Here is a 24,359-nt window from a genome sequence, read left to right as displayed (position 1 = left end):
ATACAAACATGTTGAAAGCAAACAAGCTACATGAATATATTCTGATTAGAATGGAACAATTTATGATTCTTTTTTTTACTAAAAGTCATATTCTCCAGCATTGGATCATTCATAGATTCACATGCTGCAAGTATTCCCATTAGTCAGGCTGGGAATTCACGGTAGCATAGATCAGTTTAAATTTAAACTGTAAACCTCAGTCACTTTAGTGCTGTAGTATAGTCATTCTTGTGGAGCTTTATGTGGTCGAGCCAGCTGGTCAAAGAGTTCCTGAAAGGTCCTTTTTGCGTGTTCCCACCTACCAAGCCTCCGGCCCCAGCTTGGAAGCTGATTGTGATCCTAACAAGGGTCATGTGTCCTTCTTTTGAGCCCCTACACAGCACTTCACTCAAGCTCCTCTTCTCGAAGGTGGCCGTCTTAGTCGGCATCACCTCAGCCCGCAGGGTGGGCAAAATCCACTCTCTCTTGCAAGATGCCTTTCCTTAACTTCCATAAGTCCAAGGTGGTCCTACACATCAATCCATCCTTTGTGCCAAAGGTTCCATCTGCTTTCGACCTAAATTACCCAATTGTGTTGCCACTCTTTTTGGCTCTCGGGATCCCCAGGGGAGCAAGCCCTATAATCCTTGGATATGGTATGTGCTTTGAAGTACTAGGTTGCCCATACTGAATCCTCTCAGGAAAACCTCTCACATGTTAGTGGCATTTCGTGCCTCTGGTGTAGGGAAGGCTCTATCCAAGTGTTCCATTGCCAGGTGGATTTCATTCAGCATTTCGTTCTGTCACCTACAAGCTGGCAGGCCTCTTGCAGGGCGACCGGGGGCGCATCCCACCAGAGCGTTGGCTTGAACAACAGCATTCCTTGCTGGGGTGCACCTCCTTGACATTTGCAGGGCTGCGACCTGGGGGTCGGTTAACACCTTTAACAGTTTTTACTACACCGACAGGGATTCTGGAGCAGAGTCGAATGTTTGCCGAGGCAGTTCCCTGGAACCTAGTCGCATAAGGTCAATGTGCTTCATTACAAGTGTGCTGGTCCGGTAACAATGGTGCCGGTAAGCTTACCGGCCCCGTGGTAACTGTACCAGCACACTCCGAGTCTGTGGGCGGCTGCTGTCCCGCCCACCAGGTCTGACCTGGCGGGCAAGACTGCACCCGCTCGCAGACTTTCACGTTAGCACCAGCACTGTTATTAACAGTGCCGGTGCTACCGTCATCCCCATTCCCATTGAGTCCTGTGGGAGTCAAATGGGAATGGGGATTAAAATGTTTCCGGCGCCTGACTTCCAGGAGCACTGGGGTTGTAATCCCCTGGTGTTTCCGTGAAGTCAAGCGCATGAAAAAATCACAACTCTAGCGGCAACCTGCCGGTTTTACCGGCACGGCACGGCTACCGCTGGAGTTGTAATAAGGCCCAATGTCTCCTGTGGTAAGTTTTGCTATAAGGAGCTTGCCTCCTCCCTGTATTTATGAATACTGCTTAGTAATCTATTTACAGCATGTGAATCTATGAAAGATCCAATGCTGGGAGACCGCCAGGGGGCGTGGAACATGACGGACCTGTGAGCTTGAGCTCCGTCAACACCTCAGGGCCTAGTGTGCTTCGAGGATCCCCGGCCGGGATTTTAAAGCAGCCCCAGAGGAGACCACTGTCCCCGAATTAAGTGGGAAGCCCCACTCGCCCAGCAGCTCGAGACGCCAGCCTCCCTAGGTGCAACCACGGAGAGAGTAGCTGGGAGCGGGAAAGACACAGCCCGCCGAACGCGAGCAGCGCCTACAGCGCGGGAGATACCTCCGAGCTTTCGCCGAGCGGGCCCCTTGGAGGCACACGAGAACCGCCAGCGGGGCGGGAACTACCCCCCTACAATCACCACAATATCAGGGAAGCCGGGGCGCTGGGGGAGGCACCCCCTCGTCCACAACCCGGAGCGAGACACAAGGGGCCAGCTACCAGAACGCAGGGGGGAGAAAGACGAGGCCGCTCCGGACCCGTCCCTGGCCAGAGAGGACGGGACTGCCCCGCGCCGATCCAGGCGCTCCTCGGCCGCGCCCTGCGTGAAAGCCTGGGTGCCTGGACCACAGAGGACCCGAAGAAAGTTGGGCCCGGAAGGCCGCACACGTGAGGGACCTCGCTCCCGCTGCTCTCGGGCCCCACGCAGGGGCTCGGCCCGAAATCAGCCGCCGATACTAGGTGAGGAGCCGAAGGGGGGAAAGCAGGTTGGCGTTGGCATTGTGGCCGCAGCACCCTACAACAAAAAGGGTCCGTGATCCCCGACCTGAGCTTCTATAACGTTCCAGGGGGACCCTGCACAGCGGCGCCACCTCCCGGGTGCCCTCCCTACCCCCGATCCTGGAGCAGACCCCACTCTCCGGCGCTATCAGTTCTCTCCAGCGGTTTCGCCGCCAGTCCCCAACACAGCCCGAGGGCCCCGGGGTCATAATGCCGGCTGTGGGGGACCTCCCCCGACAGCACTGACCAGGGATGACCTCAAGGATATCCTCCAGGAGATCAGGGCGCTCCGCACAGACATACAAGCCTCCATTGTAGACCTCAAGGGGAGAGTGGACACCCTGGAAGACAAAATGGAGGGGATGGAAAACAACCATCTACAGGCGGACCTCCTCGACATGAAATATGAGGCCAGGTTAACGGACTTGGAAATGAGAGAAGAGGACATGATCCTTAAGATGGACGATCTAGAGAACAGGGAACGTTGAAACAACCTGCGCATTATGGGGGTGTCTCAGGAGAGAGGGGAGACGCCCGCGGATGTGGGGAGAAAAGTCCGGGGCCTAATCAATCAACTCTTCGCACTGGAGGGGGGCAAAGAGGTCCAGCTGGAAAGGGCACACGGAGGTAGAGGCGGTGCGGGGGGAGGCCCAAGATCCATCGTGGTGAGGTTTCTCCGCTACAGGAAGAAAATGGAAGTACTGGAGAAGGCAAAGAGGCTGGGGAGCTTCATCTTTGAAGGGGACACCATTAAGATTTGTCAGGACCTTTCAACCCTCACGCTCACCAGTAGGAGAGAGTGCCGTCCACTCACACAATGGCTGACAAGCCAGGACATGAGATACAGATGGTCCTTCCCATTCGCCCTATCCTTCGAACGGGCGGGGGTGGACTGTAGGGTGATCAGTGGTAAGGAGGCTACGCAAGTTTTACAGGCGCTCAAGGGAGACCCTCCGGAGGAGAGAGAAGGAGTGGGAACTCATCCCAGACCGGAAATGGAGAGGGGACCGTTGGGTCCCTGGTCGACACAGAAGAAAACAAAGGGCAGGAGGAAATTTAAAAAACCCAACACCCCACCGTCGGAGGTTGGAGGATTCTAATGAAACGACTATGAACTCCTGGGATACATCAGGTCCCTAGTGGCACAACCCCGGCCGGGGACAAGATTTTCTTTTGACCAAGAGAACTGCGGTGCACAATCATGTTTTGGCTTTGGCGACTTGCCCGTTGGCAGGCGTCACAAACAGGGGAGGGGGGAAAACGGGCTAGGGGAGGAAGGAACTCTCGGGATCTCCTCGGATCCAGCCATAACGGGGGACAGGGCAGCTCCCGCCGTATCGGGAAGCCGATGAACACCATGCTTGGGAGTAATGGCAGACCATGAGAGAGAGGGCCGGGTCGAGATGATGAGAATTGGCTCATTCAACGTCAAAGGGCTTAACTCCCCAACTAAGCGCTCTCTTCTGGGGCGAGAAATGAAGAACGCGGGGACAGACATCCTCTTCGTGCAGGAGACCAGATTGGTGAAGGGTGAGGAGAGGGCCATCCCCAGATCGCATGTGGGCCAGGTATTTTGGGCGTCCAGTGCCACTAAAAAGGCGGGGGTTGGGATCCTGATAAGGAATTCATCCACGAGGCCATGGGAGAGGTGATGCGCAGGGCGGAAGTTCTCCTGGTACTGGGTGGGGACCTCAACATGTGGGCGGACCGGGATTTAGACCATAGCGGGGGGTCCACCCAACCAGGCGGCGTGGGGGGAGGCCCGGAATGGGGGCTCAGAGACCTGATGTGGGAAAGGGGACTTGTGGACATTTGGAGGGAACGTCACCCAAGAGCAAAGGGGTACACCTTTTACTCAGCAGCCCAGGGGACAAGGACAAGAATAGATTATCTGTTCACAGGTCACCAGTTCATGAGTAGAATAGACGCGTGTGATATTCGCCCTGTCAGTTGGTCAGACCATGATATGGTCTGGTCGGACCTAAGCATCTCTGGCTTAAAGGCCAGGGAATCTTTGTAGAAATGCAACGACTTCCTGCTCAGGGACGCAGTCTTTAGAGAAGAAATGTCCTCGGCTATCAGAGAATACTTTGAGCTAAATGACACGGGCGAAGTGGACCGGGATATCGTTTGGGAAGCAGCGAAGGCAACTCGGAGGGGTAGGCTGATAAGTGAAGGAGCCTCCAAGAAAAGAGAAAGGACCCTTCTAGCTCACAGGTTGAGGTCAGATATACTCTCCCTAAAAAGATCTGAGGGGAAGGCGAAAAAGAGACGGACCTAGGCCCGGCGAGGGAAAAGAGACAGGAACTCTGGGATCTAGAATTGGGGAAAATAGTAGCGTGCCTCCAACACCTGCGTCAGAGGTATTACGAGAAGGGGGACAAGGCTGATGCTATGCTGGCGGCCAAACTCAGAGGTCAGAGAGCGGACAGGTGGGTCCAACAAATCGGGGAGGATGTAGAGGGGGAATGTACGGATCCGGAAGGCATAGCAGAGAAATTCGTTCGTTTTTACGAGACCCTATATGGAAGAGAGGGAGTAGTGGAGAGGGAAGCACGGGAGGCATACCTCAAAGGGGTCTCACTCCCGACCCTTGGAATGCTGGAATATGCAGCCCTAGATGCCCCAATAACAGAGGAGGAGGTGCTGAAAGCAATTTCAGGGCTGAAGCTGGGTAGGGCCCCGGGGGAGGATGGATTCACCGCAGGCTTCTACAAGGCTTTCTCGGGTTTACTGGCGGGCTTCCTAGCGGGTCTATTTTCGAACATAATGCAGACAGGGAAGGCACCACCGTCATTTGGCAAGGCACTAATCACGGTGATCCCGAAGGAGGGGAAGGACCCTGCGGACTGCCGCTCCTATAGACCTATCTCCCTCCTTAACGTGGACGCGAAGCTGTTCACAAGAATTATTGCCACGAGGCTGGACGGCCATATGCCGAACCTAATTCACTCAGACCAGGTGGGGTTTATACAGGGAAGACGGGGAGCCGACACCCTGCGTAAAACTCTGCATCTCATGCGGGTTGCGGCTCCGATGGGTGAGAACCCAGTCCTTGTGTCCATAGATGCCGAGAAAACATTTGATCGGGTCGACTGGGGGTTCCTACATGGTGTCCTAGAAAAGCTGGGCTTTGGAATGGGGATCAGACGGGCAGTCAAAGCCCTATATATGTCACCTTCGGCCACAGTGACTGTCAATGGTCGCCTGTCTCGCATTTTTGGCCTCCAGAGGGGGACAAGGCAGGGCTGTCCCCTTTCCCCCCTTCTCTTTGCCATGACCATGGAGATTCTCGCAGAATGCCTCAGAGGTTCTCCCATGGTGCGGGGCATAGTGGTGGGAGACCGTACCTTTAAACTCTGCCTGTACGCGGACGACATCCTGCTCCACCTGAGGGAACCCACGCGTTCAGTCCCGGCGGCCCTTCAGATCATCGACCAGTTTGGCAGGTTCTCAGGTTTTAAAGTTAATGTCGGCAAGTCCATGATCTTCCCATTTGCATCGGATGCCGATAGGTGCTTACCTGAATTGCCCTCTTTGGGCCTTCAGGTCTGCGTCGATGGGACAAAATACCCGGGGATCAACATTGTAAGACCCAATGAGGACCTGAGCCTGGCAAACTACCCCCCTCTGTTTGAGAAATTGTTCAGGGAGATGGAGGTTTGGGGGAAGGGACAAATCTCATGGATGGGTAGAATAAATGCGGTAAAAATGAACCTGCTCCCCAGAGTGCTCTACCTCTTCCAGATGCTCCCACTGGAGGCCCCGGTGGCATACCTCGGAGAGGCCAAGAGGCGCATACTGAAGTTTATATGGCACGGCCAGAAGCCCAGAATAGGGTATGAGACCCTCACCCTTCCCAAAGAAAGAGGAGGTGTGGCCCTCCCAGATCTCGACACGTACCACAGGGCCGCCCAGCTCGGGTTTTGGCCCCCCACCTTAAAGAAGACCCCAACAAACAGTGGGTCTACATTGAAAACTCCTTCCTGAGCTCAGTTACGGTGGGTGAATGGTTGTTGGTCTCACTTAAGAAACTTCGGAGAAGAATTAAAGACCACCCCATTATGGCAACTATGTGGAAGGCACTAGCAGGGAAGGGACATAAGGATGGAGTCACCACATGGCCCTCCCCACTCAGTCACATATGGTCCACACCGGTACTGGAAGAGATTCCGGGCAACACGAACATTACCAGTCCTGGTTCGAAGCGGGGCTTTGTAGGGTTGGCCAACTGGTGAGGGTTAACGCTTTCATACCGATCCAGGAACTAGAGGAGGTGCTGTGTATCGGCAGACTTTCGCCACTCCTATACCTTAGACTCAAGTGCATTCTAATGAACCCAAAACTGAAGGAATGCTTACAGAGGGGGCTCACCCCAGTGGAAAAAATACTGGACTCCCATACGGAAATGAAGGGCCTCATCTCACTCCTGTACACGGCCCTCCTGGCTTCCCGAGTGGGAACCACTAGGAGCCTCAGAAGAAAATGGGAGAGGGATCTAGGCTGCACCATAGGGGATGGTCTCTGGGGGAAACTCTGCACAAAGGCCTTCAAGACGTCGATTTCATGCCAATATAAGTCCCACGCGGTCAAGCTCCTCCACAGGTGGCAGTACGAACCAATTACTCTTTACAGGATGTTCCCAGACGTAGCCCCAGTGTGCTGGCATGGGTGTGGGGAAAAAGCCAATTACTGGCATATGTGGTGGACCTGTCACAAAGTCCAGACTTATTGGTCCGAGGTGCTTAGTTGGATCAGGGATGCGGGGGAGGGGGACTACCCGTTGGACCCCATACTGGTGATTTTTGGCCTGCAACATAGAGATGAGCACTGGGAAAAGGTACCGGCCTTGACACACATCCTTTTGCTGGCTGCTAGAGCGGCTCGGGCCAGGACCTGGAAAAGATAAACACTTCCAACGAAGAGGGAATGGGTGACAGTGGCCAAGGACATTTACTTCATGGACAAACTAACGGCCGCAATACATGGCTCTAGTGTACAGATTGAAACCGACTGGCTGCGTTTCATGGAGGTGTTTGTCAACTCAGAGGACAAGTCTCCAGGGTAATTGGACGCCTCCACCCGGCCCATAACTACCTTGTGCATGGATCCCTATGTATGGGAATCTGGAGAGACGATTATACATAGATGGCCCTGGGCCCGGCTGGTGCTGCCCAAAGAGAAGAATCACAAATTGCAGACTCTGAGTTCCCGAGAGGGGGGGGAGGAGAGGTAGGGGGTGAAAAGCGTTAAAACCTTGTGTTTCTATTAAGTTTTGAAGTCATTATGGGCATGTGCCCAATGTATACTGCATGCATAAGTTTGCTTTTTCTGGCTCTTGAAAAACCAATAAAAATTGAATTTAAAAGAAAGATCCAATGCTGGAGAAGGAATAAGTTACTTACCTGTAACTCCTGTTCTCCATCATTGGTATCTTTCATAGATTCACTGCGACCCTCACGCCTACCCCGCTTGGCTCTTCTAGGCTCATACTGCTACTTTACATGCACTATGCCAAAATCTGAAGATGGCCTCCAGGGGTGGTGCTAATGGAGCTGTTCCTATTGGCTGTGGGCAGTATGACCAGAAATGACTATACTGGAGTACTAAAGTGACTGCCTTAAGTTTTCAGTTTAATTTTAAACTGCTCTATGTTACCGAGGATTCCCAGTCTGACGACAGGGAATAGTCACAGCATGTGAATCTATGAAAGATACCAATGCTGCAGAACAGGAGTTACAGGTAGGTAACTTATTCCTTAACAAATAGGGAAAGAATATGTCATCCTATACCATATACTTAGAGGTTTTTGCGCAGTCAATCCTTCACTTGGTTTATAGGACTTCTGGGGATTTCTTTTCTCACAACAACATGCATATTTTTATAGGATGTTCTGTGATATATCGTAACCCCTATCTCTCAAAGGAATACGTGAATTTTTACAATCTACTTGTCCTTGAGATAAAAGATTAATCTTGAACTTTTTTTACATTATGATAGTTGCACTAGCAGTTCCTTCCAGTAGGCACATATATCAATGTTAAAGTTATTTGTACCACTCACCGTCACCAACGGAATTGGTCCCCAGGCGCTCTGGCGGATCTGCAAACAAGAAGGAGGGGTGGGGGTTAGTAGGGTGAAGAGGGAGTAGGGGAGTGAGAAAGGTGGTGTCTTGTTGGCAGCTTCAGTTCAGTTTTCACATGCGCTGAGCTTGCATGTGAATATCGGATCGATGTGAGTCCTCATGTGCTGTTGGTGTGGATTATGTGTTGTTTATTTGTTGTTGCTGTGTGGTGAAGTATGCCCGGTTTGCTGTGTGGAGAGGTGGTTGTGTGTGTTTTTGTGTGAGATATATATGCAGAAATTTGAGCTTTTGGGTTAGTGGGTTTAATATCTCTTAGCGTTTGTATTTCTTGTTCCACGTATCTGTTTGTCCTATGGAGTTAGAATTTTAGTCTGTCTGTCTAATTGTTAGGTGGGATGGGATGGCAAGTTTACATCTGTGCTATTTCGGACCTTTGTGTTCCATGGTTGAGGCACGCATTGTCCCCCGCTATGGTAACGGTGCTGTATATTTTATGTTCCATTCCTATCATATGACCATTCGGTGTACTGCGTAGTACTTGTAAGCATTTTTTAATCATACAATAACATTTTCCCTTTTTTCTGTTGAGCCTTTCCTATTCATTTATTTTTCTTCACCTTCCTCACATTTATTTCTGTTCTATATTACCCTAGGGCATAGTCCAAGGAAATATCTTGTACAATATCTTCTTGCCTCATGCTGCTGAATGTTATTCAAGATGCATCAATATGCCCAATGTCTTTGTAACCCTAAAATAACCTTTCGAACATAAATAAATAGAAGACAGATGATTCCGACTGCAGTTAAAGATGTCCAAAATCATTGCACACTTACAAAAAGTGTAGGCATAAAAACAGTGAATGATTTAAATTAAATCAAATAAAAAGGCAAATTTGACCAATTTCAGCTTTTTAAAAGAGATCTGTAGCACAGGGCTGAGGAGATGTGATTGACTAGCTCTAACGCATGCTTTTGGTAAAGTATCCGTCATCTTTGTTAGCCAATTCCTACATGGGTTTAATGTTTATGTACAGTACAATTATGTTTTTTTCCCATCAGTGGTATCAACACGTCTTCCACAAGACTAAGGAAACACTGGAACAATTTCCTTCAGAAAAGCAATTTGAGTTTAGTGAAATGTACATTTTTGGAAAATTTGACACCTTCCAACGACGACTGGAAAAGATCAACCACATCTTTGACACAATTACAATCTATTCTGCACTACAAGACTCAAGAATCGAAGGGCTGGAGGTCATTTACACACAATTTCAGGTACTTTGTAAAGATTTGTTCATATATTCTTCTAATGTGGAGGATTTGCTTCATGCTGGTACTTTATTCATTAAAATATTTTAATGGTGCTCATGGCCAAGCTAATAAATTAAACATGCTACAGAATAATGGATACCATGTTTACACTATTTTGTTATTCTTTCTCTGTGTAGAAGATGACTTTTCTCTTGCTTTCTTGTTCTAGTGGGATACCATACTTGTAAAGTGTTGCCTGTACAATTCTTGCATATGCGTCTAGATTAGCGTCTGTGTTTTTCTCGCTCTGTCTCACATTTTTTTATATTATGTTTTTGTAATGATTTTAGACTTCATACACCTACATAAAATAATAATCCGTAGTATAGAATGCAATGCTTCAAGCTAACAAATGACACTGGATAACCCACTTCCAGCAAATGAACCTAAAAACAATAACAATACAAAATAATCTAGACACTGTGTATTAATTTCCCCAGCTCAGACATAAGTGAAGCAGGGGATCAGAACAGGGCAGTTACAGGAATTTAAATGCAGTCATTGTGGTAACTGTAACAATTTAATTGGTGTTATTATCAGACTTCAATATTCATAATTGTTTACCCTTCATCTTGAGTTGGATTATTTCACTTTTTCCACTCAACCTTTCTGGGGTTTGCTATATTCTTTTCATGGAAGAGGCACCACCACTGCTGGGGTCTCTCTACTAGGCTCAATATGTAATCTTCACTCAGAGTACTTTTCAAAATCTCTCATTAAGGGATCACCCCACTCTTCAATAGTTCACTTTTGTTACTTCTTCCATCCTTCGTAGAATACTCCTTTCGGCTTTCTCAAAGCCTCATGCTTGATTTTGCCACTCACTTTCCTTGGTTTCCCGTGATATATGCACCTATGCTGTTTCAATGTCCCAACATCAATATCATGGTTTGTATAATTTCCTTCACTTAAGGCATGTTCCGTGAGAGGCCTGCCCCTTCTCAATTCCACCCTTGTGCCTTCATTCGTTGTGGGTGGCGTTTCGGGGTTTCGCGCTCGCATGGGCCTGCTTCTTCAGTTCCTCGTCTACCTGCTCTGGGCTTCGCAACAGTTCTGCTCCCAGCATCTCTGTATGTTGCCACGGTCAGCGAATGCCTGCTCACAAGAGGTTTCAGGTCACCTGCTTCCACTATTGTTTGCAACGTTAGATGGGCCCAGGCCCACGATGGTACTTCTGTGGTCACGCTACCACGTCGGATGGTTCTCCAAGCCCCTTCCTGACAGCAGCTTGTCCACTGGTTTGGTTGCTGGCTCTCTGGTGTCTCGCTCTGGTGTTTTCTGCTTGTCAGGTTGCCACAGGCTCCACGACACACCCCTCCAAGGCGTAATTCGCCAGGGCTTCCCCTGCATATGGCTCTCTCTCTCGCCTCTTCTCTGATCCACTTGTCCTTCTTACATACAAGTTTGCTCTTAAAGGGATATTCCCTTTTCCTTCAGGTGTCGCGGTTGATCCAGCATTGCCTGGAGCCAAACAAAAGGAGGCCATGTTATTCATTACTGTAGGCTGCCCAAATATGCAGATAAGGTGGCTTGCATAGGGATTTCGTTGTGGGAATGAGAGTCCTTGTCCTTGAAGGGGGAGTCATTCCCAGTGAGGTCCCACATGCCCAGACCCCTAGGGAGGGTCTTGCAGAGGGAGTTCACCTCCCTAGCCTCAAAGGGGGTGGCTCCCCTTTGGGCAGAAGGGGTGAATGTGCTTGATTCATCACAGCAGCTTTACAAAGCCTAATTCCTCTAACATCTATGATGAATCCAAGGCGTTTGTTACCTCTCCCCAACAGGGAGCAACCCCCTTTGGTGAAAGGGAGGTGAGCCCCCTATGCTTAACACTTCCTAGGTGACAGGGCAAGTAGGATCCCCCTGGAGGTCACTCCCCCCTTAGTGGACAGGCAACCCCCAGAGAGGGACTTAAAACAACATGCCTCCCCCCAGACACTTACACCTTTATGGGATATATAGGCATAGTAATCTTATGACCCCTCTAATGGCTGGCATAACTTCTGACACACATTATACTCAATCCTTATGGGAAACTGCAGAGAACCTGAAAGAACTGCTTCCTGGAGGCATGGTAGTGAAAGAACCAATCAAATCAGATAATCTATGAAGCCCACAGAGTTCAAGGAGGCCACAGGGCACACAGGGTGTGTGGCCTGCAGGAGAGAGTGAAAAGACCCTCAGAGAAACTGCCCACTGATCTGAACACAAGGAGACTGGGAAAGAAGAGGAGTTGGCGGCTGACTCAGACCCAGGCAGATGCATCTCATAAACGGCACCGCGGAGAGAGGGACGCCACACAGACCACAACCACCTCCAGAGGAGCACCGCCGGTAACAAACAGGTATGCCGTGGCACCAGCAAGCCAGGAGGTGGGCGGTAAGGCAATATGGACACAAAATAGGAGCGACTCATATGCACCAGAGGGGGAGAGAGAGTGAGAAAAGCCCTAAAGCGGGGTGAGACCCGAGAGGCCCCAGAGTGGGGTACGAGAATGAGACAAGCCGCAGAGTGGGGAGGGACTAGAGATGCCCCAGAGTTGGCAGAAAGAGTGAAGAAATGCCTTGAGAGGGGAGAACACCAAGAAGTCTCAGATTGGTGAGAGACAGTGAGAAAAGCCACAGGGTGGGGAGAAACTAGAGATGCCCCAGAGGGGGAGAAAGAGTGAGACGAACCCCAGAGTGGGGAGAATACAGAGAAGCCCCAGAGTCAGAAAAGAGAAAGAGGAAAGCCCCAGAGTGGGGGGAAAGAAGGAATAAACCCCAGTGTGAGGAATGAAAGGGAGAAAGAGACTGATTTGAGAGTGACACAGGAAGACTTCACTGGAGCACCAGACGATACTCCAGCAGTACAAACACTACACGCTTGTGATTGTTCACACCGGCAAGGGCCTTTGCTAAAGAGACACAAGGCTGGGGATCAAAAGACAGCAAGCCACCCCTTTATTTGGGGAATGGGCTAAAGTATGTTTCGGGTATTTCAGGTTTTCTTTGTAACAAGAAACTAGGTTAGAATAGGTTTCGGGAAAGAGGACTGCATTTCAGTTTAGACATCTTGACATCCTGACAAGCACCTCTTTGACCTTATTTTGTGTAGAGTAGATATTAGTTTAGTTTAGTTTCGTTTATTTATTTGTACCGCGCGCCGAACCCTGAGGTAACTGGGTGCCGGAGACTTAGCTGAGGTTACAGCAGAATAAAGACATACAGGATAATAATAGTAAGTGCAGTTGACCGGGTTACATGGTGGTCGAAAGGCAGACATAGGAAAAGAGTGCTTTAATTAGTTTGTCAGACAGAGGTGGAGTTCTTGTTGGCGAGTCAGGACTTTGCTTTTCCTCTGAAGGGCCAGAAAGAAGGTTCTGCTCTGAGGTTCAGCTATATAGCGTTCCATTGTTTGGCAGCTAGGACCGGGAAGCTGGAACCGCCTTCTTTTTTAGGGAGAAATTGGGGATGGTTAGGTAATGAGAGTTTGGCGTTCTGGTTGGTCTGGTTGAGGTGTGTTTGTTGAACTTGTCTGCCAAGTATTTCGGGGCATCATTAGAGAGGCATTTGTAAACAATGACGAGCGATCTGAGGGTGATTCTGTCACGAACGGGGAGCCAGTGGACATCTTGTCTAAAGCTGGAGATGTGAGAGTGCCGCGGGATACTCAGAGCCGCTCTGAGGGCATTATTCTGAAGCACCTGCAGTTTGTTCAGGTTGCGTTCTGAGGTGCCAAGAAAGAAAGTGTTGCAATAATCAATTTTTTAAAGCACTACCGCTCTGGCTAGAGTAATGCAACTGGAAGGCAAGAGGAAAGATTTGCAGGCTTTGATGAGTTTATTTGTGTAAACTGTGGAGGATGCTGTGGAGTTCACCTGTTTTTGAGCAAGAGTGTGGAATCTAGATAGACCCCTAAAGTTTTAATTTCTTTGGCCACAGTGATTAGGTTATTGTCTATGTTGATAGACGCGTAACAGGGGTACAGTTTGTTTAGCCCTGGTTGGGAGCCGACGAGAAGGAGCTCAGTTTTCTCGTCGTTGAGGCATAGGGCGTGTTCTGCCATCCATGCTTGGATCTCCAGGTAGAGGTTGTTGATTCGTATGGAGTCCTCTTCATAACAACCTGATAGGGTGATGAGAACCTGGGTATCGTCAGCATAATTTGTGTATGTGACACCCAGGTTATCAAGGCGGTTGAACAATAGCTTTGTGAAGATATTGTATAGGGTCAACTAGACTCACAAACCTTGTGGGACGCCACAGAGGATGGGGATGGGGTGGGCTGAAGCCCCCGGAGAGAAGACCTGGGTGGTTCGGTTGGCTAGGAAGGATTGGACCCAGGCGGTCGCCTGGCTAGAGAAAGCAACTGAGGCTGTCAGATGTTCTGTGAGGATATGATGGTCGACGAGGTCAATGGCTGCCGAGAGGTCAAGCAGCAGGAGAATGGCTAGATTGCCCTTATCCTTTGCCTCGTCTATCTGGATTTTTTTAAGTTCAGGAGGGCTGTCTCTGTTCCGTGCCTTGGTCTGAAGCCAGATTGTCTAAGGCCCAGGAGGTTATTCTCTTCCAGGTGCTTCTGGATTTGCAGGTAGGCCACTCTTTCTAAAATCTTTAGGATGTAGGGGACGGTGGTAATTGGCCTGTAATTGGTTGGGTTTTTGGGGACTAGGTTAGGTTTTTTTTAGAAGGGGCATGACCCATGCATCCTTGAGGCTGCTGGGGACTGAGCTAGATTTGAAGGAGGCGTTGATTAGGGCTGTTATGAAAGGGGCTAGATCGTTGGCGCCTTCCTGGATGATGGGGGCTGGGAAGGAGTCCCCTTGGCATCTGGATGGCTTGAGGCCTTTGAAGATGCTTTCCACTTCTTTCGTTGACACCGGGGTGAAAGAGAAGGGTGGGCATGTTAGTAACACAGCTATAGAGAAAGAATAGGTATTCTTTCTTTGAAGAGAGAAATAAATGTGTGAAAATCATGACTCCATATCTGTCTCCTGATTCTGACCTACCACACATCTTATACGCATAGCTCAGCCACTTAATACTCTTCCACCTATCAAGATCATTAACATCATGTTAAAGACGTCTGATTTAGAATAGCTTTATCATTCCTCCAAATAGTTAACTAGAATGAAGACTTGTATGAACCAGACACCAGCCGCAGAGCGGACAATGGTGCATGTTTTTCTTTTTTTTTAAAAAGCATTTTTATTGGCATTTAAGAAACCAAAGAGCACAAACCTACTACCATCCAAGTAGAGCACCACCCAAGAGGAAAACAGGCAAACAATAACAGCGTACCCAGAGCCAGTCGACCTGTATCCCCAAACCTCCTCAGTACCCAGGCCACCCCCCATCAAAGTCATCATCATCTCGTGTCCCATTCAGGAGTGTCATCACATCAACCCCCAAGGTGCAGTAACATAATGTGAAATCCCACCCGTAATATAGTCTGCATAATCCACCGGCTTTACAATGGTAATGACCATAATGTTCCGACTGGAGGCACAACAAATGTTCTGCAGCAATACCACTTGAGCGTAGCCCGCCCCAACCCCCTTCTCCTACCACCACGGCCTCTTACCAGTGTGTCCGTCTCCCGATATCATAGTCAGTAAGCAAACTATGGCCTGAGGATATATGCAGGATATATGCAGCAGCACAGTAACTATCCAAATACACCCATGATGGCATGGTAGTCAAGCAGACTGCCAACAGTCCCCCTAAACATGTGCGCACCAGGTCCCCCCCTGGGGCTCCCCACCTCAGGTATGCACCCAGTCCCTTTTTGGCCTTGTCATCTGTAATGGAGCGCACTCATGGAGGACGTGTATCAGATGGAGGGGAAAGAATGCCTGCACCATTGCGGCCCATACATCCACATCTATGCTCCTGTCTCTCAGCCTGCTATGCACCGCTCTGTGCCAGACAGCAGACTCTGCCAGAGCCCATCTGACTAGATCCGCCCACCAAGCCTCAACCCTGGTACCCCCAGCCGACTTACAAGCCATTACAATTCTCTGCTTGGCCAGTACACAGATGAGATCTTTCATGCAAATGAGGTGTGCTGTATGCTTCCTCCCCTTAGGAAGCCTCTGCAGGCCAAGCTTGCATCACTATCCCCACCCCCCCTGCCCCCAACCACACTATTCGTTACTGCCAGCCAAAGTCTGCTAATGACCGGGCATGACCAAAATATGTGAAAAAAATCTGCAACCTCATGCTCACATCTCGGACAGTTCAACATCCACGCCCGACCAAATCCTGTGAGGGGTCAGATAGGCTCTGTGCTGGACCAGCTTAAATCTGAAGTTCCTGGACACCCTCTTGATGTATCCCAATCCGCGTACCCTTTCCGCATCTGTGAGTGACCTGCCGATATCTGCCTCCCATTTTGAACGCACTCCTAAGGTCGGCTCACTGTGCCGATTCAGAATTATTTGTACAATCTAGAAAACGTGTGGCCGCCTTCAGCCACGTCGTACATAGATTCCAGTGTTTTATCCCCCTTCCATGCCCATCAGGAAATCCAGCCATCTAACTGCAATGTTCCTCACTAGGATCTGATACAGACTGGTGAAGTCCATCTATTACCCATCTGCCAGCAAATCACCCAGCATGATCAGCCTATGGCCCTTCCAGTACCTCCTGATCCTAATCCTAGGTTCCAGTCCTTTCCCAGTAAATGCCACAAATGCCACAAGCGGGATGTTGGAGGAATAGGGGTCCGGAATGCCCAGTCTGTTCCATGCTCTGCGCCACAGGAGTCTACCCAGCTGAATCAGCCATGGCTCCGGCGAGATACCAGTATCCGTAACCCATGGGATCTCCTTCAGAAAATACCGCTGGAGTGACGGCTGGAGGAGCATCGAATCCAGTGTAACTTCATCTGCCAGCCAACCCACCACAAATTGCAGCTGGCCTGACAGGTAATATAACTCGAAATGGGAAGACCTATCCCTCCTTAGGCAAAATCCCTCTGCATAGTGCCCATCGTAATCCTACCCCTCTTTCCCCCACACAAAAACAATCTCACGGCTGAGTTCAGAGCAACGGAAAAAATGCTTGGGGATAACATAGGGTATGTTAGTGAAGTAGTATAGCAAGCGAGGCAACACCACCATTTTGAGCAGGACCGCCCTTCCCATCACTGACACAGGTAGTCTTTGCCAAAATAACATTGACTTATGGACTTATTGATTTATGGACGCCGTCCCACACTCTGAGTGTATTATGCACATGGGAAGCCGCCATGTCATGCCTAATATTGACCCCAAGGTACCTAAAAGTGTCCATATCCAAGTCCGGTAGCTGTGCGCTGTTCTCGCCCATTAGTTTCACCAACAGGAACAAGCTGGACTTATCACGGCTCACTCAAATGCCCGAGAGCCCAGGGAACTGATCTATGATGTCCAGAAGGTGTGGCAGATTTTCCTCAGGTGAGTAGACATAGAGTAGCATATGATCTGTGTACATTGAAATCAAATGGGTAACCCCATCTATCAGGATGCCAGCATCCACATAGTCCGACTGCAAGACTACCGCCAGCGGCTCCAATGCCAGGACAAACAGCATTGCGGACAGTTGGCACCTCTGCCTAGTGCCTTTGCGGAGAACCCAGGCCCCAGAGATCTTCCTCCTGGTCCTCACTCTAGCACAGGGTTGTGTATAATGTAATCTAACCTACTTCCGGAACCCAGCTCCCACGCCAAAGTGCCTCAATGTCTCATGTAACCAATCCCACCTCACGGAGTCAAACGCCTTGTCTGCATCTAGGGTGGCCACAGCGCAGTCCTCCTCTAAAAGCCTGGCCCTTTCTATCACATGATGCAATCTTTGCAGATTCCATGAACTGCTCCTACCTGGTATATACCCTGTCTGGTATATACTGGTATAGTGTTAATCTGGTCGCCAATCACACTCTAACCTGTTAGCCAGTAGGGCAGTGAGGATCTTATAGTCATGATTAATCATGGAGAGTAGCCTGTAGGAGCCACAGTCCATGGTGGACTTGGCAGGCTTGAGTACGGGTACAATTATAGACTCACTCAGGTTGCAGAGAAGTCAACCATCTGCATGCGCTTTCTTGAATATATCAAGACGTTTGGGTGCCAGCGTTGACACATAGGTTTTATAAAATTCCCCTGTCAAGCCATCCGGCCCGGGGTCTTTCCGGACAGTAGGGACATTATCACAGACACTATTTCATCAACAGTAAGCCGGTCCAACCACACCCAGTCCAAACTAGGCGGCTTTATATCCGCCAGTGCATCCTCAATGTCACTCCCCCTTCCTGTCGACCCCATCATATACAAGTTCTCATCATACCAGGAGAATACCTAATTGAGCTCACATTTTCTCATTACTACCACGCCGTCCTCATCTCATATAGTGCAAATCATTTCCCTTGGCGTCTCCCTGTGGCATAGCCATGCAAACAATCTGCCAGGTCTGTTCCTCTCTATATGCAGCCTCTGAGTGTATTTTGCAAAATCAAATCTGCTGAGGCGTTCCCATTCTCTAATACACTTCTGTCGCAGGGCAAGAAGATGCCCCCTGTCGCCTTCTGCCTCCCCGTCTACTCTCTGCTTCTTCAGTTGCCGCCTCTGTGCCAGAGAGGGTGATCAAAAGCTCCTTCCGCAGCCCACCCATCTTGCCAATTGCTGCCCCCCTCGTCACTGTTTTAAAGGCCTCCCACAGAGTACTATTATTTGCCACACTGCCCGCGTTTATCACAAAGTACTCCTCTATTCTGTCCTCCAGGAATTCCCTAAACACCCCATTGTGTAAAGCCTTGGCTCTAAGATGCCAGGTCAGGATTGGCGGTCTAGGAGATGCCCTTTGCCAGGTCACAACCAGTGGGACGTGATCAGAGAGCACCCTAGCCTTGTATGCAGTGTCTGTAAACTCCCCAATGGCCTCTTGCCCAGTAAACACATAATTTATGTGAGTGTGTACTCCAGATGGCACCGCATAATGTGAGTAACCTCTATCCCCCCCCATGGTGCCTGCTCCAGATATCTACCCGTTGCAAGTGCCTCAAAAAGGAGCCCAAAACTCTAGCTGAAGGAGATGGCTTCCGATCAGAGGTGGAGCCAGGATTGTCTAACAAGTGGGGCCTGAAGCTAAAGTAGTTGGGCCCACCGCAGTGACATTAACATCTGTAAATGCCCACACAGCAACGCAGAGTGGGCATTTACAGATTTGAGGTGGGCCTTCCCGCTCATGCCATACCCTGTCTACGCCTCTGCTTCCAAGTCATCTGACCTGTCCATCACCAGGTCAAGTGTACAATTCAAGTGCCACCCACAGACCCACATTGACCCCTGAACTTGGCCATCCTAGGAGAAAGGGAATTAAAAAACACTGTGGCATTGTTATTGAGGGAGTAAGTGTTGATAATACACACCTCCCTGTTTACACTGAACTAGTATACCAAGGCCATCCTACCCTCATTGTCGCACTTGAATTTTGAAAACTGAAAGGGTACCATGGGCACCACCCTCGTCGGGACACCTCTTGCATACGACAAAAAAGGAGAGCTGTACATTTTCCCATCCCACTTCCTAGCAAACACCTTTTGCCTGTCCGCAGTGAGGTGCATTTCCTGTAACAACGCAATGTGTACCCCCATCCTCCTGAAATAGATACTCACACAAAGTTTCTTCACATAACCCTTGAGGCCCCTAACATTCCACGTAATGATCTTCAGATTGCTAGCCATACTTCCCCCATCTTCAGGGTCTCGTTTGTCCGCGCAAACCCACCTTTACTCCAGGTCCAATGCCCTGCTTCCCTAATGACCTCCAGTGAACCCACCAAGGCCCTACAGCATTGCCGCTGCACAATCAATGCGTGCTGTGGTGATAAAATATTTGGGAAATTATGCTCCCCGGGCTAACCACTACAGCTGTGATCTACCTTCAATGCCACCCGAAAAACCCCAAACCCACTAACAACCAGGGTAACTGTGCCTTGGAAAAGGTGATAAAACAGAAAAAAACAGGGAGAGTCAAACCAGAACCCAAAAGCCCAGCGGAATGACACCCACGCAGGCCCTGCTGCTTCTCCCTCTCCCTCTGCTCCAAACCATGGTGGCGTGCAGCAGCATGATGCTAGCAACCAAGCATCAGAAAGAACATCTCTTGGGGTGTTGCAGCATCCAGCGCAGGCAGCTGCCTCCGCTTGCAGAGGTTACGAAGACGTTAAACAGCAGCCACCGCTCTTTAAGTCTTTAACATTGCTTAGTGCCATTATAGCAGGAGCAGTGTTTGTCTTTTCCGCAGTGCCGAAATGTCACTGGGCGTTGTTCACTCGGTCCGGCAGCTGTGCAATTCCCAATGCATCCATCCAGAAGTGCGCTGCTGCCATGTCCTCAAAAAAGTTGCTGCATAAATGAGCATATACTGTATGTTCCTCCTGCACAGCCGTTCTTTGGTGGGACCGAACATGGCCCTGCGGTTCTGCACCAACGCTGTTTAGGTAGGATATATTTCCAGCTTCGCTGATGCCCACACAATGCTCCCTCCCGCCCTACAAAAAGCCAGGATCCGTTCCCTATACTTGAAATTCATAATCTTCGCGATCAAGGGCCTTGGAGGGGCTCCCGGAGGCAATCTTCAAGCCGATGACCTGTGCGCTCTCTCCACAGTGAATCCCTGCATCAACGTCGTTGGACCCACTTCTTGCAGAAGTAAGTTTGACAAAGGAGGTCGGGTCGTTCCCTTCTTTGCCCTCAGGCAGCTTGAGGATCCTGATGTTGTTCCTCCTGGCTCGCCCCTCGAAGTCTTCCACTCTGCGCTCCAAAACACACACTGTGTCCATCAACTCAGACACATGTATCTGAGCTGCAGTGATGTTGGACATGTTTTTGCGCACTTGCGTTTCCACTGTCCCTATCCTATGTTCTCACGTCTTGTCTAAGCAGAACCACGTCTACTATGACTGCATCCACGTTCTGCTCCAGACATGTCTTCAGGGATGCACTGGCCGCAAGAATGTGATTCTCGCCTTGCTAGCTTGATGATGGTGCGGTCTCACCACCCTCAGCTGCTGCAAGTGTCTTCTCTGCGCTCTTTCCATCTTTCCAAGCAAATGCCTCCATCATTGTCTGCTTGCCCCCACCACAGTGATGTTTGTCCAGCATCTAGCTATGAGATAGGGGTGCAGACCACTAGATGACAAGGTACAGTTCTGCAGCAGTAGAAGCCACCCGATGCCCCTGTTATGGTGTGGGGCTAGGTATGGCCATGTCCCGAGCAACAGCAGGATCCAGCACTGTCCCCAGCAGGGGTGAAGAGCAACTGGCACCCCCACGACAGAGACAGGTGGGATGACTGGCCGCTATTAAAACCAGGAAGTGCCTCCACACCCCCAGGCACCCTCAACACTGGTGAGAGTAAAGTAGTTATGGGCTACTCTGGGCCACCCGCAAGTCGCCCACCACAGTGTCTTGCCACTCCCCTAGACGTCCCACTCCTGGTCCAGCCAAAGACTGACTCACCATGGACCCTTCACTTCCTGTAGACCTTCTCCATTGAATAGGCCCGGGGGGTGCTAGGGAGGCGAGCACCACCCCACGCTGCTTCGCCCATAGGGTTTCTCCCACCTCTGGCATTTTGAGGGCCCCTGCTCCCTTCTGCTGGGGCAGCCGACTGCACTCTGGCAGTTTCAGCAGGAACATGCTCCGCACAGCATGCCCCACTCACCTGGCCCACGCCAAGGATCTTCTGCCACTGGTCACCAGCACTGTGTCCCACCTCTGATCTGCGCCGTGCTCTCTAACTCCACACTGGTGTCCCTCCTTTGCCGACGCTGTCAGCAAGCACGGCCTCCCTGACGATGATGTTGCCGGATCTTCTAATACTGCAGGCTGCCTCCTCTAGACGCCCGTGGCACTCAGACCAGGTCCCTTGTTCTCAGCCTTCGCTGGCGGTGCTCCGTTCGTGTCGGCATCCCCAGCAGGCTCCACCTCACTCACCAAAAGGCAACAGCCGTCATCTGGGGGTCTTGGGCAGCACCATCTCGGGATCTCGGACAAAGCTCTACATAAGAGGGTATCTTCCAACTGAGAAACACCTGAGGTTATCCCTGCAGTTAATAAAAGATTAACGGCCATAGAGCATCGGCTTTGGACCCTCTATATCTTTCAAAGCACCCAACATCAGAAAGCCTAGTAGTACAGGATGCAACCTCTTCTGGCAAGCAAAATGCCTATCCCACAATCCTGCAAGATAGGGATGACAAGAAATTTGATGCCATGGCCAAGAAAGTTTTCTCGGCTGGTAGTATGGCGTTAAAGTCTGCTAATGCCACATGTACATTGGCAAGGTTTACCTACACCCTTTGGGATTGTATTGCTATGGTGGCTGACCATATCCCCGAAGTGGAGGAAAGGGACGGTTTCTTAAACCTTATCAAGGATGGAAAAGACACTATGTGCGAATCCCTCCAGACTGGTCTCGACTCTTTTGACAGCATCAGCAGAGCCATAGCGGCTAGTACAATAATCTGCAGGTTTGCGTGGTTGCGGAAGTCAGGATCTGCCCCAGGCGTACAGTCCAGATTTCTCAACATGCCCTTTGATGGCACACATCTGTTTGAGAGTAAAGCTGATGAGAGTTTGTAGAAGCTGCAAACTTCCAAGGCGGCAGCCAAATCCCTTGGAGCTGCTATAAGGCAAACTCTAAACCGCCCCACAGGTGCGCTCTGGAGCGGTATGTCCTTTCGCTATTATTCAGCATTCGGAAAAGACAGAGGACAGCCAGCTCAAATAGGTCAAAGATGATTCCTCTGTGGTGGACGGGGTAGAGGTACTAAGACCACAGCAGCAGGTGCTGCTTTACCCTCAGCATCTGCGTCAGCTGCCCCAAAACCTCTCTGAGGTCTTACATCACAAGACAGCGGTAGGAGGCAGATTAACACAACATCTGACAGAATGGCAGGCTATTACCTCAGATGCTTGGGCATTGGAGACAATTACTCAAGGTTACTGACTGCCTTTCCTACAAACACCTCAGAGTCATCCACCAGGGGACAACGCTTTGAAGGTTCCGGATCCACTCCTTATGCAGGATATTTTAACCCTGCTGGAGAAAGGTGCTATAGAACCAGTACCTGTAGCGGAGAGGAACAAGGGTTGGTACTCCCCGTATTTTCTAATTTCTAAAAAAATAGGACGGAGACCCCTCTTGGACTTAAGAGACTTGAACAAGTTCCTCAGGAAGGACAAGTTCAAGATGGTAACTCTTTCTGAGATCCTTCAGGCCCTCCAGCTTCAGTATTGGATGGTTTCATTGGAGCTCCAGGATGCTTACTTTCATGTGCCAATCCATCACAAGCACAGAAAGTACCTGAGGTTCGCCATTGGCAACTCTCACTATCAGTTTTGGGTTCTGCCATTTGGGCTAACCTCCACCCCAAGGGTTTTCACCAAGTTAATGGCGGTTGTTGCAGTGAGTCTCAGGAGAGGGGGGATTCACGTCTACCCCTACCTAGACGATTGGTTGATCAGGGCGAATTCCCCGGAACAAGCCCTAGATCATCTAAGTTACGCTAGCCACTCCCTCCACAGACTCGGCTTCTCCCTCAACTTCAAGAAGTCCCACATGATACCATCCCAAAGATTCCAATTTATCTGAACAGTCCTTGATGCATCCCTGGGAAAAGCCTTGCCACCAGAGGTGAGGGCTGAAGACATTCTACAGATGGTGACAACATTCCAAAATGCCCAACATCTTCCAGCCTACGATTCTCTGAGGTTGCTCGGCCTCCTGGATTTATCTGGTGCCAGAGGCTCGTCTGAGAATAAGATCTCTCTAATGGACTCTCAGGACCCAGTGGTCCTAGTTCTCGGGAAGGATGTGAGATCTCCTACAAATCCCAAACAGAGTCTCACTGGACCTTCAAAGGTGGGCCTGTTGGGAAAACATCTTGAAAGGAGATCCTTTTTGGCAACCATGGCCGGAGATAACAGTAGTGACGGACGCCTCACTCATGGGGTGGGGAGCCCATACCAATGATTTGACCATCAGTGGTCGTTGGTCTCCAACGGAGTCTAAACTACATATCAACCTTTTAGAGCTGAGGGCAATCAGACTAGCGCTGAAGGCCTTCCTGCCATCTGTACGGGGAAAGAATGTCCTGATAATGACGGACAACACAGTGGTCATGTACTACCTCAACAAGAGAGGAGGCGTAGGGTCACTACCACTGTGCAGAGAGGCAATGCAGCTCTGGGTCTGGGCAATACAAGAAGGAATCTCTCTATCAGCAGTTCACCTAGCTGGAGAGAAGAACACGACGGCGGACGCTCTGAGCAGGCAGAACAGTCTCTCACAAGTGGGAACTAGCTCAGGAAGTCCTTCAAGAGATCTTCATCCTTTGGGGAACCCCTCAAGTAGATCTGTTTGCGACCAGTGCAACCGGAAGTGCCAACTGTACTGCTCCAGGAAATGTTCCCCCGAGAGGGGCTCTAGGACATGCGTTTGTGGTGGAGTGGGAATTTTGACTCCTTTACGCATTTCCTCCAGTCCCCATCATCCCTCACGTAATAAGGAGGTTGAGGAGGTTCAGGAAAACCATGATCCTAATTCCCCCAGATTGGGCCAGGAGAACATGGTACCCGGACCTTCTGGACATGTCCATCTGTCCTCCGATTCATCTTCCACAAAGAGAGGATCGTCTCTCGCGTGAGGAAGGTCAGGTTCTCCATCCGGATATCGGGTCTCAGCCTTCACGCATGGTTTCTGAGAGGC

General features: G+C 50.1%; 1 protein-coding gene across 1 annotated transcript in view; it reads left to right on the top strand.

The window, feature by feature from the left end:
• Positions 1-24,359, top strand: part of DNAH5 (dynein axonemal heavy chain 5) — a 4,235,244-nt gene that overhangs the window by 692,892 nt on the left and 3,517,993 nt on the right. Inside the window, exon 11 of the mRNA XM_069613779.1 lies at positions 9,375-9,590. Coding sequence (XP_069469880.1) covers positions 9,375-9,590 — 216 coding nt within the window. The remainder of the gene's footprint in view (positions 1-9,374; positions 9,591-24,359) is intronic.

This window comes from Ambystoma mexicanum, chromosome 5p (genome assembly GCF_040938575.1).
Source record: "Ambystoma mexicanum isolate Mex_15411 chromosome 5p, UKY_AmexF1_1, whole genome shotgun sequence".
Classification (NCBI taxonomy): domain Eukaryota; kingdom Metazoa; phylum Chordata; class Amphibia; order Caudata; family Ambystomatidae; genus Ambystoma; species Ambystoma mexicanum.
The sequence above is the reverse complement of the archived record's forward strand: the minus strand, read 5'-3'. Positions and strand labels throughout refer to the sequence as shown.